This window comes from Theropithecus gelada, chromosome 4 (genome assembly GCF_003255815.1).
Source record: "Theropithecus gelada isolate Dixy chromosome 4, Tgel_1.0, whole genome shotgun sequence".
In the NCBI taxonomy this organism is placed as follows: domain Eukaryota; kingdom Metazoa; phylum Chordata; class Mammalia; order Primates; family Cercopithecidae; genus Theropithecus; species Theropithecus gelada.
This window is the reverse complement of record NC_037671.1, coordinates 36,916,045-36,930,734: the sequence shown is the minus strand read 5'-3', so window position 1 is coordinate 36,930,734 and position 14,690 is coordinate 36,916,045. Positions and strand designations below refer to the sequence as shown.

Sequence of the window (14,690 nt, the reverse complement as noted above, 5' to 3'; positions counted from 1 at the left end):
AGGAAGGCATCTGGGTTCAAAGATCACCAGGAACAAGCCTGTAGTCTTGACAAAATCAGATTATTGAAATGATGCAGTGAGTGAAGGCACTTCAGAGTAACTGTGGAATGCCGTGGAACAGGAAGGAGGAGGGAAGCATCTTTTGTAGGGCTTGGGTTCTAGCTAAAGGATTCTGAGGAAGCTTTAAGGGATACTTGGTGGGACAGGGGTCAGTTCTGGATTGGTTGCTGTTTCTGAGACAGGATTAGGTAAAACAGGAATAATTAGGGTTTAGGTGTTGACATGAAGCAAGGGCAGTTTAGCAACTGGGTATCCTCAGTAGTAGATGGCTATAGCAAACCAGGTCTGGAAGCGTTATTGCTACTAAGGCAGTAGCCACACACAGAGAGGGTCATTAGGACATTTTACTGCTGCTGCATGACCTTGGGAGAAATAATATTCCCTCTTAACTTTGTACTTGTCTTTATCTGTGTCTGTCCTCCCAGTCCAATTATGGGAGAGTTGCTTTTTCCTTTTTCATTCTGAACAGATTTTCATTTTTCAGCCCCAGCCAGGTTTTTACTCTTTTAATTCCATGGCACTGATTTCCTGGATTTGGGAAGCAGGAATCCTTGTTTCCTAAGATTTGAGGGAAATAAATAAGGATTAAATGATTGCTGTACTCTTCCCTCCCCGTGTTTAAAGGAAAACCTCATATTTTTTAAATAGGGCATAATGTGGAAAAATTGTGAAATAGGAATAGTTTCTTTGTTGTTTCCCCTTCAGTTCTCCTTTCAGTGCGTTTCTTAGGCTTCTCTTCTCTCCTGTGTGAAATTGTGCCCATTGGTTGATCTGATTTGTTGCTCTGATGATTAGATTTAAGGTTTTTTGAGGGGCATTTGCATTTTAAAAGGAAATTCCTGGGTATAATACTAAATACTAAGGAACAAGTTTCTAATGCACATTTGAGGCAAGAGGTGGTAGAGTGAGAATGGGTAAGGATGCGAAGTTTCCAGAGGTTGTCCTTCAGCAGTGCTCTGCTGCTGGTGGGGTCTAAGCCTCAGAAATCAGAAGTCACTGAGAAGGTAATGAACTGGAGCCTGTCTCTACCCTTTTCCCCTTTAGGTGCTGAGGTGTAGGTGGCATGTTGATAGATGGGGTGAAAGAATCTGAGTGCCCACACATGTGTCAGGGGAGCGTGGCTACTGTGCTGAGTAAATTATGTGGCAATGCAGACTAGAAGTTGAGACTAGAGATCAGCACCAGGACAACTGGAAGTTCCTTCTTTTCACAATGGTATGCACACACTGCTACCTTAGCAGTTGTAAGAGACACACAGAAAGATGTCAAGACCTGCTCATGATACTGACTTTTTTTTTTTTTTTTTTTCCAATTTGAGAGCATGTACTGTTTATTAACTGGCTATATTAGAAAAATAATCATGGTAGATGCCTTAGTTCATTCTTCTAATAAGCCTGTTGATCTGGTCTACCCTGTTTCCACCATCTCCACCTTCTACAAAATGGGTAGTTTTTTCTTCATTCCACTTCATGCAGAAGATAATTTGAAGGGCCACAGGAAGTTATTTGCTTCTTTGAAGCATTTTCCAAAAGTATAGATCTCATGATCAAATCCTCCATGCAGGTGATGCCATATTTACCAAGAGGTCGAGCAATCAAGGTGTTGTCTGTCAGAGCAATTCACTTCTTACTGATTTTACCATAACCATGCTTGTAGATTAGTTCATTTACTGACTTCAGATTTGGGTACTCCTATGCAGTATATGGTTCTGCAATCCTCAGCATTTTAATTGAAGCCTGTTGAACTTCACAAAGGTTCCATTAAAGATTTGACGGAGGCAAAGAAGCTGCAACATGTTTCAGACCTTTGGGTTCACACCATTGATACCTCTGATCCTGATGATAAACGCCAGTTTGGGTTCTGCAGGTACATAGAAGTTGCTAGCTTTTCTTGCCATCCTCGCCATTTGAATTTCAGTTCTGTGCATCTGCCTATATTCCTTGTGACAGTGCTTTGCTTTTTCATAGATAAGCTTCCTCCTTGCCTTTCAGAGCATCTTTTGGGCAAACTTTTTTCTCTAGCAATTGATCTTCAGCTCTGCAAAATTCCTTCGCTTTTTCTTAAGAGTTTCTGGCACAGCAGGAACCTTCTTCTCTTTGACACCCTCCATGGTTCAAGCCTGAAAAGAGCATAATACTAACTTTTGCACTGCCTACTGTTGGGACATGTTTCAGTCCACTTTCAAGCCTTTCTCACAGAAGCTAAACAGTACATAGCCAGCTTTTCTATAGAGATGAAATACGAGCCTGCAGCTTACAGCTCAGCAGTGGACTGCAGCCAGACCCCTTTTGTTTCTTAATCCTCAGGGGAAATATGAGGTTCCTGTTCTGCTTTGAAGATCGGTTGATCTTCCTTCCTAAAGGATTTGAACCCACAACCTCCAAATCTGGAAGTGGCCTCCACCATAATCTTCATGTTGACCTTCACCAGGCTTTGCCTTCTGACACCAGGGCATTCATGTCTCACAACTCCCAGGCACAAGGAGTGGTGGTTGCTCTAAAGATCAGAAGCGTCCAGGAGTTTAGTCTTAGCTATACCTTTAACTACTGGGAGATGTCCATGTACATTAGATTTTTGAAAGTGGTGCTTTCCCAAGTCCCCTGACCTTTCCCCTTGGGAAGCCCAGAACCAAGTGGAGGCCTGTTGATGAAGCAGTGTATTGTTTGGTTTAAGTGGTTTCTCTTTACAACTGCTGGTTTCTTAGAAGCAGGCTCTGGGATTAGTCAAGCAGCCTCAGCCCAACATCCACATCAAGATGATGGTGGTTCAGTTGTACGGTCATTGATGTAACCCTAGTTTGAAGACTGTTAACTGACCTGTAATGTTTTACTGGGAAAGGGAGCGTTTCCCTGCAGATAGGACTGGCTTCTGTCTTCAGCTGATAAAACAGTGTTTTTGAGGCTTCTGAAGGACTTGGGCACATGATGGTTCCCTGTTTTTGCCCTACTACAACCTTGTTCTACCCCTTGCTAGATATCAAAGCACTCTCTTTTGCTAGTCAGTTCTCTCCATAGAGAGTGGTCTTCATCTCTTTTGCAGTTTTTGTTTTTGTTTATGTTTGAGATGAAGTCTCGCTCTGTGTTCCAGGCTGGAGTGCAGCGGCATGATCTCAGCTCACTGCAACCTCCCCCTCCCAGGTTCATGCGATTCTCCTGCCTCAGCCTCCCCAGTAGCTGGGATTACAGGTGTGTGCCACCATGCCTGGCTAATTTTTGGCCGTACTGGTCTCGAACTCCTGACCTCACCATGTTGGCCGTACTGGTCTCGAACTCCTGACCTCAGATAATCCGCCCACCTCAACCTCCCAAAGTTCTGGGACTACAGGTGTGAGCCACCATGCCTGCCCTCTATTGCAGTTTTACCTGTTAATTTCTGAAATATGATTTTCTAATACTGCACCAATTTTTTTTAGTGGACTTTATATTTTGTAATCATTAGGTTTACAGAGAAGTTGCAAATACATTCTTATATACCCAGTTTTTCCTATTGTTATCACCTTATATTATCATACTACACTTGTTAAAGACATCAACATTGGTATATTACTATTAATTGAACTCCAGACTTTATTTGGATTTCACCAATTTTTTCACTAATGACCTCTTTCTATTCCAGAATCCAATCTAGGCTACCACATTACACTTAGTTGTCATGTGTCCCCATCTCCTCTAGTCTGTGACAATTTCTCAGTCTTTCAGTGGTTTTCATGACCCTTGACTGTCCTAAGGAATACTGGCAAGTATCCTGTAGAATGATGTGTAATCTGAGCTTGTCTGATGTTTTCCTCATGATTAGACTGATGTTATGGGTTTCAGGAAGAATACCACAGAGGTAAAGTACCCTATCAAGGATACTTGATATTCATCTAATATCATTGGTGATGCTAACCCTAATGGCTTGGTTAAGTAGTATGTTTGCCGGGTTTTTCTATTGTAGAGTTACTGTTTTTCCTTTTCCCTATTAAATTTTTTGGAAGCAAATTGTAAGGCTAGCCCACTCTCAAGGAGGGAATGGGAGTTGTATGAGATGTATGGAATTAAGCTCTACCTCTTGGAAACAGGTAGTATCTACATATATTGTTTGGAATTCCTCTGTGAGGAAGTTTGTCTCTTCTCTCCCACTTATGTGTATAACACATGTATCTTATTTTTTTGGAATGGAGTCTCGCTCTGTTGTCCAGGCTGGAGTGCAGTGGCACGACCTCTGCTCACTGCAAGCTCTGCCTCCTGGGGTTCCCGCCATTCTCCTGCCTCAGCCTCCCAAGTAGCTGGGACTACAGGCACCCGCCACCACGCCCGGCTAATTTTTTGTATATTTAGTAGAGATGGGGTTTCACCGTGTTAGCCAGGATGGTCTCGATCTCCTGACCTGGCGATCCACCTACCTTGGCCTCCCACAGTGCTGGGATTATAGGCGTGAGCCACCGCACCCAGCTAGGATTCATGTATATTTATTTTATACTTTGGATTGTGACTTAAAACTATGTTATTTATTATGTTGCTCAAATTGTTCCAGCTTTGGCCAGTGGGAGTTCTTTCTGGTTGGTTTTTATGTGCCTGTGATATGCCCTTATCCTTTTGTTCTTTGACCACTTTCTTTCTGGTACTATAGGATGTTCCAGATTCATCTTGTATTTTCCATGCCCTAGCCGTAGAATCAGCCATTTATCCAAGGAGCTCTTGTGCTTTTCATTGGAGAATCCTATATAGAAACCAAAATCTGGGCACTGGGTGTGTTCATTGCTACTGGGGTGTCATAACTTCTAGTCCTTCTTGGCAAACAGAGCTAGATAATACATGTATGCACACTGACTTTTGTATATAGACATATCTACAACTGATTCTGTATTTCTTCATCTATCATAACCAGGAACTTATATTGACATCTCTGACTTTAATTCAGTACCACAGCATTCATTTTTATAATGCCTTCCTTTCTTGCTTATCTATAATATCTTCAAAAGTGAGAAACCTTGTTCCCACTATCTAACATCCTTTTACTTCTTTGTTCAGCCCCAGTACACATGGACAGCAGTTTCAGAATTATATCCCATCAGAAACAAATTTACCATTTGGGAATGTTGCACTGATTTTTACAATTTTATTTTACTGGAGAAATTATGGATGTGTGTATATGCTGATTATGATGTGATTTGACCGTGATGCTAGCTTTTACATGTATGCAGACATTTTTTATCTGACCATAATCTATCATGTCTTTGTATGTCAGTATGAATCATTAAGATTTACGGATGTGGGCTTCAAGTTAAACATTTTCCTTTTATTCTCTTACATTTATTTTTAAAATTTGATTGGTTTTGGTTTTGTTGTTGTTGTTGTTACTTTTTTTTTTTTTTTTTGAGACAGAGTCTGACTCTCTCATCCAGGCCAGAGTGCAGTGACACGATCTCAGCTCACTGCAACCTCCACCTCCTAGGTTCAAGTGATTCTCATGCCTCAGCATGCTGGGTAGCTGAGACTACAGGTGCACACCAGCACGTGTGGCAAATTTTTGTATTTTTAGTAGGGATGGGGTTTCACCATATTGCCCAGGCTGGTCTGGAACTCCTGACCTTAAGTGATCCACCTACTTTGGCCTCCCAAAGTGCTGGCATTACAGGCATGAACCACTGTGCCTGGCCTCTTTTACACTTATAGTCCAAGATTAAGAAATAGGAAAGCTATGTTCTCTCTTTAGTAATTTATGATGTATTTCTGCAAAAGGAAGTTTATACTATAATAAGGAGGTTTTGTCATCTGTAAAAGGGACAAGTTGAATGAGATAACATTTACAGTACTTTCTAGCTCTAATGTTCTGTCTCTGATGCTTTTTATTTTTATTATTATTATTTTTTGAGACAGGGTCTTACTCTGTTGCTCAGGCTGAAGTGCAGTGGTACAACCTCGACCTCCCAAGCTTAGGATATCTTCCCACCTCAGCCTCCCAAGTAGCTGGGTCTACAGGCATGTGTCACCATGCCTGGCTAATTTTTGTATTTTTTGTGGAAACAGTGTTTGACCATGTTCCCTAGGCTGGTGTTGCCATAGGCTGGTCTCAAACTCCTGAGCTCAAGCGATCTGCTCACCTTGGCTTCCCAAAGTGCTGGGATTACAGATGTGAGCTGCTGTGCCTGGCCTCAGGTGCTTTAAAAGAAAATCTCCTTCAGGCCAGACATTTTAAAATCGGGGTCTCCGTTTGCTTTCTAAGTCCTCATTGTGTTCTCATGGCACATGATTCTACCTCCTTGGCTACTTCTTTGGGACATTTTGTGGTCCATTCTTCCTGTTGGTGCCAAAGATCATATGTCTGTGGGTAAAGATAGTGTGGCTTGGGAAATGGGACTGATTTAACCATAGCTTTAGCTCCCTGGGTACTTGGGTTCCCACATTCCTGTTAGGTGTGAGTTTTTAAAGCTATACTAAAAGCTGGGTGTTCTCAGTCTGCTTTAACTTGAATTATGACCTTGAGCCCATCACTTTTACCTCTAGACTTCACATTTTTAAAATCTAGAAAATGAAGCAGTTTCACTGGATGATCTCTTACACTTGTGGTTTTATTATAACAGATGGTAAAATATCTGGCTAGCAGCCAGTTCTTATCTCAGTAATCAAGGCATTCTGGTAAGAATTGGGAATGGTCATTGTCTGTGAAACAAGCTTATTAGGCCATCTTTACCTTTTCTTTATTTTGTCATTTGTTTGATTAAAAATAATACAGTAGGCGGGGGGTGAACACATTCTGGAATGTAAGGTCTGGAAGTGGTATAGGATGACTGAGATTGTACCACGTAGAGGGTGTATTTTGCTGTTCATGATGACCCATTGCGGCAGTAACTTAGGAGGGTCAGAACTGATATTTATTGTTGGTATTTATAAATCAGTGGCTTCTCAAATGACTTTCCTTTTATAGCAACTATGTAGATCGTGTACAGAGCTGAGCAATAGCCAATGCAAAGAGAGGGGGAGGTGGCTTAAGTATGATAAGTTCTGGTGAGTCATACTAAAGACATTTTTGGCCAGTGCAGTGGCTTATACCTGTAATCCCATTACTTGGAGAGGCTGAACCAGGAGGATCGCTTGAGCCCAGGAGTTTAACAACCTGGGCAACATAGTAAGACCTCATCTCTACTAAAAATTTAATTAAAAAAAAAAAGACATCAAAAAGAAAGAAAGAGACAGAGACAGAAAGAAAGAAAGAGAGAGAAGGGAGGGAGGGAGAGAGGGAGGGGAAAGGAAAGAAAGGAGAGGGGGAGAGGGAAAGAAGTCTCACTATGTTGTCCAGAATGGTCTCAAACTCCTGGGCTCAAGTGATCCTCCTGCCTCAACCACCCAGAGTGCTGGAATTACAGGTACTAGCCACTGCACCCAGCCTAATGATGCTTTAGTTCTAAAGAGGGAAAAGGGGTGGTGGTAGGTCATTAGTCTTTATTTATGGATAATAGCTTTCTCATAAGCATTTAGTTTCCTGAGCTAAGAGAATGAAGCATATGACCTGTGGCTGAGTAGCTGTGTGCCAAATGTATCGTGTACTTACAAAAGAATTTATTTTTAAAACAGATGTGTGGTAGACGAGAAGTAGGAGTAAAACTACAGGTTGAGTGAGTATCCCTTATCTGAAATGCTTGAGACCAGAATTGTTTCAGATTTTAGATTTTTTTTGATTTTTGAATATTTGTGTTATATCAGTTCATCATCCCTAATCCAAAAATCCAAAATCTGAAATGATTCAATGAGCTTTTCTTTTGAGTGTCAGATTGTTGGTCACAAAGTTTTGGATTTTCGAATTAGGAATACTCAGCCTGTATTGTAAGACAGGGCATATCTGTTTGGGAAAAGCAAATAGTAGAGTGAAGGAATGCTATCTTTTGTTGGAAAGCTAGGATAGGAGAGCATGGAATGATTCGTCCTCAGACTGCCTGCTATTGGATTGACCCACTTCATTGGATTGATTTATGAGATTGAGCTTTGAACACAGGTCCTCTGATGCACTGTTCCTAGCACTGTCCCAGATTTTCAAGGGAAGTGGCACACTACACGTGCAGTGTTGTCAAGAGGTTTAACTTTTATGATGCTAGTTTACATGAGGATTTATATTTTCTTTAATGATAAGTGTATCTGGAATGAATGCACATTCCTGTGAGTCATGCCAGTGCTGCTGGTGGCTTTAATTTCCTCTTCTCAGAGAAAGAAGTTGCTAATTCCAGGAGTGAACAGCAGATGTCACTGCATCTCCACTTACTAGGGCCTGACTCTTAGCTGTTTGGATACAGCCAGTTCTTAATACAGCTCCCAAACCTGTAAGTTTTTATGGTTGTGTGATACCCTGAGATTCTCTTTTTGTTTTTTTTGTTTTTGTTTTTGTTTTTTTTTTTTGAGACAAGCTCTCACTCTGTCATCCAGGCTGGAGTGCAGGGGCACAATCTTGGCTCACTACAACCTCCGCCTCCCAGGTTCAAGCGATTCTCCCATGTCAGCCTCCTGAGTAGCCGGGACTACAGGCATGCCCCTCCACACCCAGCTAATTTTTGTATTTTTAGTAGAGACAGGGTTTCGCCATGTTGGCCAGGCTGGTCTCGAACTCCTGACCTCAACTGATCCACCCACCTCGGCCTCCCAAAGTGTTGGGATTACAGGCATAAGCCACCATGCCCAGCCAGGCTGCCTTCTTTTGATATACAGCCCAAATTAAAAATTTAGAATAAACACAGCCTAAGAGAGTTTTCCTTAGTTTCCTTCACTACTTGTTTTTAGTGTTTGTTCTAGGATTATATTATCTCTATTTCTAGGTAGCTAACTGGTGGAATGTATTTGCATTTTTCTATCAACCTTTCAACAGTTATTTAGGAGCCTAGACAATTTTTTGTATTTGTTTTGAGTAGGGTTCACACAGTTAAAAGCTTCTTGGCCTTTCTGTGTTTTGCTTTTTGAAAACCTTCCAGCAGGAATGTGTGTGTCTCTGTTCTCTGGAGTGAGGTGCTGAACATCAAAGGAAACTGCTACTTTCTTATTTTATTTGAACCCTTAGCTTTGGCACTTGAGCAAATCAAGAACTGAACTATGACCAAATGTCCTATGGTGCATCTATTTAAGAATACATGTATGGTTTAATTGTGGATAGGTGGTAGGGTTTCCCTCTATAGTCATGGACTGCATAATGATGTTTTGGTCAATGATGATAGTCCCATAAAATTATAATGGAGCTGAAAAATTCCCATTACCTAGTGACACTGTAGCTTCCATAACATTGTAGTTTATTTTTTTAATGAATTTGGTGTAGCCTAATTGTACAGTGTTTATGAAGTCTACATTAGTGTTCAGTAATGTCCACATTCACTCGCTGACTCACCCAGATCAACTTCCAGGCTTGAAAGCTCCATTCATAGTAAATTCCCTAGACAGGTATATCATTTTTTATCTTTCATATCATATATTTTATTATTCTATGTTTAGATTTTTGTTGTTGTTGTTTGTTTACTTATTTTGAGATGGAGTCTCGCTCTGTCACCTAGGCTAGAGTGCAGTGGCACAATCTCGGCTCCACCTCCCAGGCTCAAGCAGTTCTCCTGCCTCAGCCTCCTGAGTAGCTGGGATTATAGGCATCTGCCACCACGCCCAGCTAATTTTTAAATTTTTAGTAGAGACGGAGTTTCACTATGTTGGCCAGGCTGGTCTCGAACTCCTGACCTCAAGTGATCTGCCTGCTTCCACCTCCCAAAGTGTTGAGATTACAGGCGTGAGCTGCCACACCCGTCCGTAATTTTTTTTTTTTTTTTTTTTTTTTAAGACAGAGTCTTGCTGTGTTGCCTGGGCTGGAGTGCATTGGTGCAATCCCAGATCACTGCAGCCTGTACCTCCTGGGCTCAAGCAATCCTCCCACCTCTGTCCCCCAAGTAGTTGGGACTATAGGCGAGCACCACCACAGTCAGCTAATATTTAAATTTTGGTAGAGACAGGGTCTGTCTCTACCAGGGTCACCCAGGCCAGTCTCAAACTTCTGGTCTGAAGTGATCCTCCTGCCTAGACCTCCCAGAGTGCCCGCGATTATAGGCATGAAAAATTGCACCTGGCCTTAGATATGTTTAGATACACACATACTTACTATTGTGCTACAGTTGACTACAGTATTCAATACAGTAACGGTATAGTAACATACTGTAGAGATTTGTAGCCTAGGAGCAATAGGCTATACCATCTAGCCTAGGTGTGTAGTAGGCTCTACCATCTAGGTTTGTACACTCTATGATGTTCACACAGTGATGAAATTACCTGATGATACATTTCTCAGAACATACCTTCTTCATTAAGCAATGCATGACTGTATGACAGAAAAGCAAAGCAGGTGTTAAATTGGGTATTTTAGAAATACACCAAATTCTTGGTGGTTTTTGGTCAAATTGCCAGGGTGATAGTATCTTCCATTTTGTCTAGAGAAGTGCTGGTCCTGGCGTAATTATTAATAGGTCCCTCTTTCACTCTCATTTGTCCTAGTTTGGACAACCTATGGTCATTCTAAATTGCTCCCAAAGGGAAGAGCGTTGGTAAAGTTGTAATTCTCGTAATTGTAAGCATTTTAAAACTCCAGAACTATGCCAGTCCTGAATTTTCTGAGTTAAATACGTGTAAAATAAAGTGAAAAACCACAAAGAGGTATTAATTCTAGGAAGAGTAACTTTTGATTTCTATCTATTGATCGTTCTCTGGAATAATGATTTCCAAAGATGACGGTGCATTGGCATCAACTGGTAAGCTTTTTATAAATAGCGTTTCATGGATCTTACCACAGACCTCTGCTGAATTTATACTAGAATTTGAATTTGACATTACCAGAAATGTAGCTATGCATGCAATGCAAATGTACCAGGCAGCTTGGTTAGCAAGCTTTTAAAACTAGCATATAGAAGAATGTTTCATTCTATGGTTTGGATAATGTTTGGGGTTTTTGGTGGTGGCTATCTTGGGCCATAAGGGTAAGCCTAGCATTGACATGAGTTACCTTTTTGTTTCAGATGTCATCTGGGTGATTCTCAGTGTGGAGGTGGGTGGACTTTTAGGAGTAACGCAGCAGCTGTCATCTTTTGAAACGGAGTTCAACACACAGCCGCATCGTAAGGTAGAAGGAAACTTCAACCCTTTTGCCTCTCCCCAAAAGAACCGACAATCAGATGAAAACAACTTAAAAGACCCTGGGGGCTCCGAGTTCGACTCGATCAGCAAAAACACTTGGGCTCCTGCTCCTGACACATGGGCTCCTGCTCCTGACCAAACTGAGCAAGACCAGAATAGACTGTCACAGAACTCTGTAAATCTGTCTCCCAGCAGTCACGCAAACAACTTATCAGTAGTGACTTACAGTAAGGTAGGTGCCCTTGGAGAAGAGAAGGGGTAGGTGGTGGGCCTTGGGACTTGTGATACCCCTTCATGGCAAACCTAGAATCCTAGACTGCCGCTCCCCAGAGGAGGTTCTTTAAGACTGCTCAGCTCTCCTGCCAACAGCAACAACGCAAAAGCTCATACCTTCTCCCCTTTCCCCACCCCCCTCTTCATGTCCTGTGGATGTTGCTTCATCCACATTTATAATTTACTCCTGTCTCTCTGCTATAGTTTGGGTGTTGAAAGAGTGAAGTTCTTTACCTTTAGTATTTAAAAAAAAGAAAGAATGTTGCTCAATTATTTATTCTAAATATTGTTGTTGGGCTTTGCTTTATTTACCCTGTTTGCATGTCTTCTTGTTGTTGTCTTTTCAGTCTTTTATGGCCCATCGACTTCTTATCCACAATCCAGAGAGGCCCCAGTGATATTTTGACTTTTCAAATATGGTGAATAAGTGAGAGAATTGTTTGTAGAGTTAACTGTGATTTTAAATATTCTGATTGTTGTGAGGCACTCTTCTAGGTGTTTGATTTCTTGATCTGTTTTCCTCTATGCCAGTTGATTAGTGTCTTCCATAGTTTGCTAAGGTGATGATGGTTCCTGGTTGTTGATTTTGGTTGGTTGAATAAAGCCCTGATGCTGGGAGTTCATTGTTGTAGGTGGTTCATGTGGTGGAGTCCTGTGAGCATTCCTGTGTATTCTTCTTTGAATAATAATGCTGCATATTAAGCCTAGCATCCTACCCATATTACCTCATAAACTGTTATGTCTGTCCTGGCTTCAATTCATGTTGGCATTCACCTTAAATTTTAAAAATAAAGTTTATGTTTATTTGAGGGGCAAGTGACTATGTTGTAAGAATGATATTTTTCTGACCGGTAGTTTTATTTTATTTTTATTTTTATTTTTTATTTTTTCCAAGATGGGGTCTTGCTCTGTCACCGAGGCTGGAGTGCAGTGACGTGATCTTGGCTCACTGCAACCTCCGCCTCCCGGGTTCAAGAGATTCTCCTACCTCAGCCTCCCAAGTAGCTGGGATTACAGGCACCCACCACCATGGCTGGCTAATTTTTGTATTTTTAGTAGAGACAGGGTTTCACTATGTTGATTAGGCTGGTCTCGAGCTCCTGACCTCAAGTGATCCTCATGCCTCGGCCTTCCAAAGTGCTGGGACTACAGGCATGAGCCACAGCGCCTGGCCCTTTTTTTTTTTTTTTTTGAGACGGAGTTTTGCTCTTATTGCCCAGGCTGGAGTGCAATGGCGTGATCTCAGCTCACTGCAACCTCTGCCTCCCGGGTTCAAGCGATTCTCCTGCCTCGGCCTCCCAAGTAGCTGGGATTACAGACATGTGCCACCACGCCCAGCTGGGATTACAGACATGTGCCACCACGCCCAGCTAATTTTGTATTGTTAGTAGAGACGGGGTTTCACCACGTTGGTCATGCTGGTCTCTAACTCCTGACCTCAGGTGATCCACCCACCTTGGCCTCCCAAAATGCTGGGATTACAGGTGTGAGCCACCATGCCCGGCCTGACCAGTAGTTTAAATGTGGTCTAGATCAAGAGACAAATTAAGAAAACTAGGTGATGTGAGTCCTCTTTCACATGCTCTAATAGGAAAGACTTCTTTCAGTAGTAATAACATAATGAAGGATTGATTTATTGGTTGATTGGGTGGTCATTACAAAGGATTTTGTGGATTAGTGTTAATTGTATAGGATATAAGAGAAGTAAATTGGCAAGAGAGTAAATTGCCTGTATTTGAGGAAAGACGTTTCACATCTTAACGCTCTAATAAATAAAATATTTTCTTCTAAGCTCCTATTTCTCTAGTATTTTTTCTTGAATTTAACCCTCCAGAGTCTGTGACTGTTCTGAGTGGTAAATGGGCCAGCCCTGGGCTAAGCATGCTTTGTTAGAATGAGAACTTGAGTCTGTTGGGTTTAATGGGAAGACTAACGTTGATTGAGGCAAAACAAACCAATTGCTCCTGTGCTTTCTCTAATGGAAGCTGCCTCACCCAACTACAAGCTTTCTGGCTTGGCCATCACTGCAGTTTTAGGAGAGAGCTGTGCTGTTCCTGGCCAGGGCACTGCACTTGTCTTCCTGAATTGAGAGACCATTAATTGTTTTCCTCTTTAGGGACTGATGCTTTTTAATCACCTCTGTGATGGTTGCACACAGTCATCACAGAAGGTTGGGAATGTTGGGCTGGTGTTTTCTGCCAGCGTTAATTGAGGTCCTACCAGGGGTTGCTTTTTTTGGAAGGACTGGACTAAGGTGAGGTTATTGACTTATTTCTTGAAGTTGATGAACTCCTGGTATTAATATGTTATCTAGTTTTTTTCCTGGACTTTGTAGGATCATTTAGAAGTAGCATTTGCAAGAACTGTAGAGAAGAACTTCCCATTAGAGATAATATCCAAAAAGACTATTGACTATAATGCATTGAAAATGTGAAACTTAGATGCCAAAGAGAAATTGGAATCTCCTTTTTTTCTTAATCTAGGCAGAATCCTAGAAAGCATTTATATGAAGCATCGAGCAGGTTCTCTGAAGGCATTTCTGGCTAAAGTTGAGTCAGCTCCACTCTAGCTCTTAGGGCTCCTTAGGAATAGAATAGGGTGTAGGAGGTAGTCATCAGTAAATATTCATACATCTGGGCACTGTTCAGAGCAGTGTACATCGTACATTAGGAGACTTGAGGAATAAAAGGATCCCTACCCACTAGGAGCCCGCAGTACAGTAGGGGATATGAAACATGCACAAAGCAATTAGAGAGCAATTCAGTCAAAATGAAGTATGAGTTTGGTCAGTAGAGAACAACATAGTCCAAATGTATAATCTGTGTTTTGGGTTTTTTTTGTGTGTGTGTGTGTGGTTTTTTTGAGATAGAGTCTCACTCTGCCACCCAGACTGGAGTGCAGTGGCACAATCACAGCTCACTGCAGCCTTGACTTCCTGGGCTCAAGCGATCCTCCCATCTCAGCCTCCCGGGTAGCTGGGACTACAGGCTTATGGCACTACAGTCGGCTAATTTTTAATTTTTTTTGTAGAGATGGGATCTCCCTATGTTGCCCAGGCTGGTCTTGAACTCTTGGGCTCAAGCGATCCTCTTACCTTGACCTCCCAAAGTGCTGAGATTATAGATGCAAGCCACTGCTCCCAGCCTATGTTGTATGTAATGGCTGAAAGGGTGCAATAAGAGTTAGAGAAGCAGAGATGAAGTGGAGATGGAGTTGAAGGAAAGGGCTTTTCAG

At 41.8% G+C, this 14,690-nt stretch overlaps 1 protein-coding gene and 1 pseudogene across 3 annotated transcripts in view; one reads left to right on the top strand and one right to left on the bottom strand.

Annotated features, from left to right (window-relative positions):
• C4H6orf106 (chromosome 4 C6orf106 homolog) overlaps positions 1-14,690 on the top strand; it is a 113,829-nt gene that overhangs the window by 80,718 nt on the left and 18,421 nt on the right. For 2 of the 3 annotated variants that reach the window (XM_025382107.1, XM_025382105.1), the window contains one exon: positions 11,066-11,415. In XM_025382107.1, coding sequence (XP_025237892.1) covers positions 11,066-11,415 — 350 coding nt within the window. The remainder of the gene's footprint in view (positions 1-11,065; positions 11,416-14,690) is intronic. The other variant, XM_025382108.1, reaches the window with a different exon arrangement.
• On the bottom strand, positions 1,433-2,170 carry LOC112622447 (annotated as a pseudogene).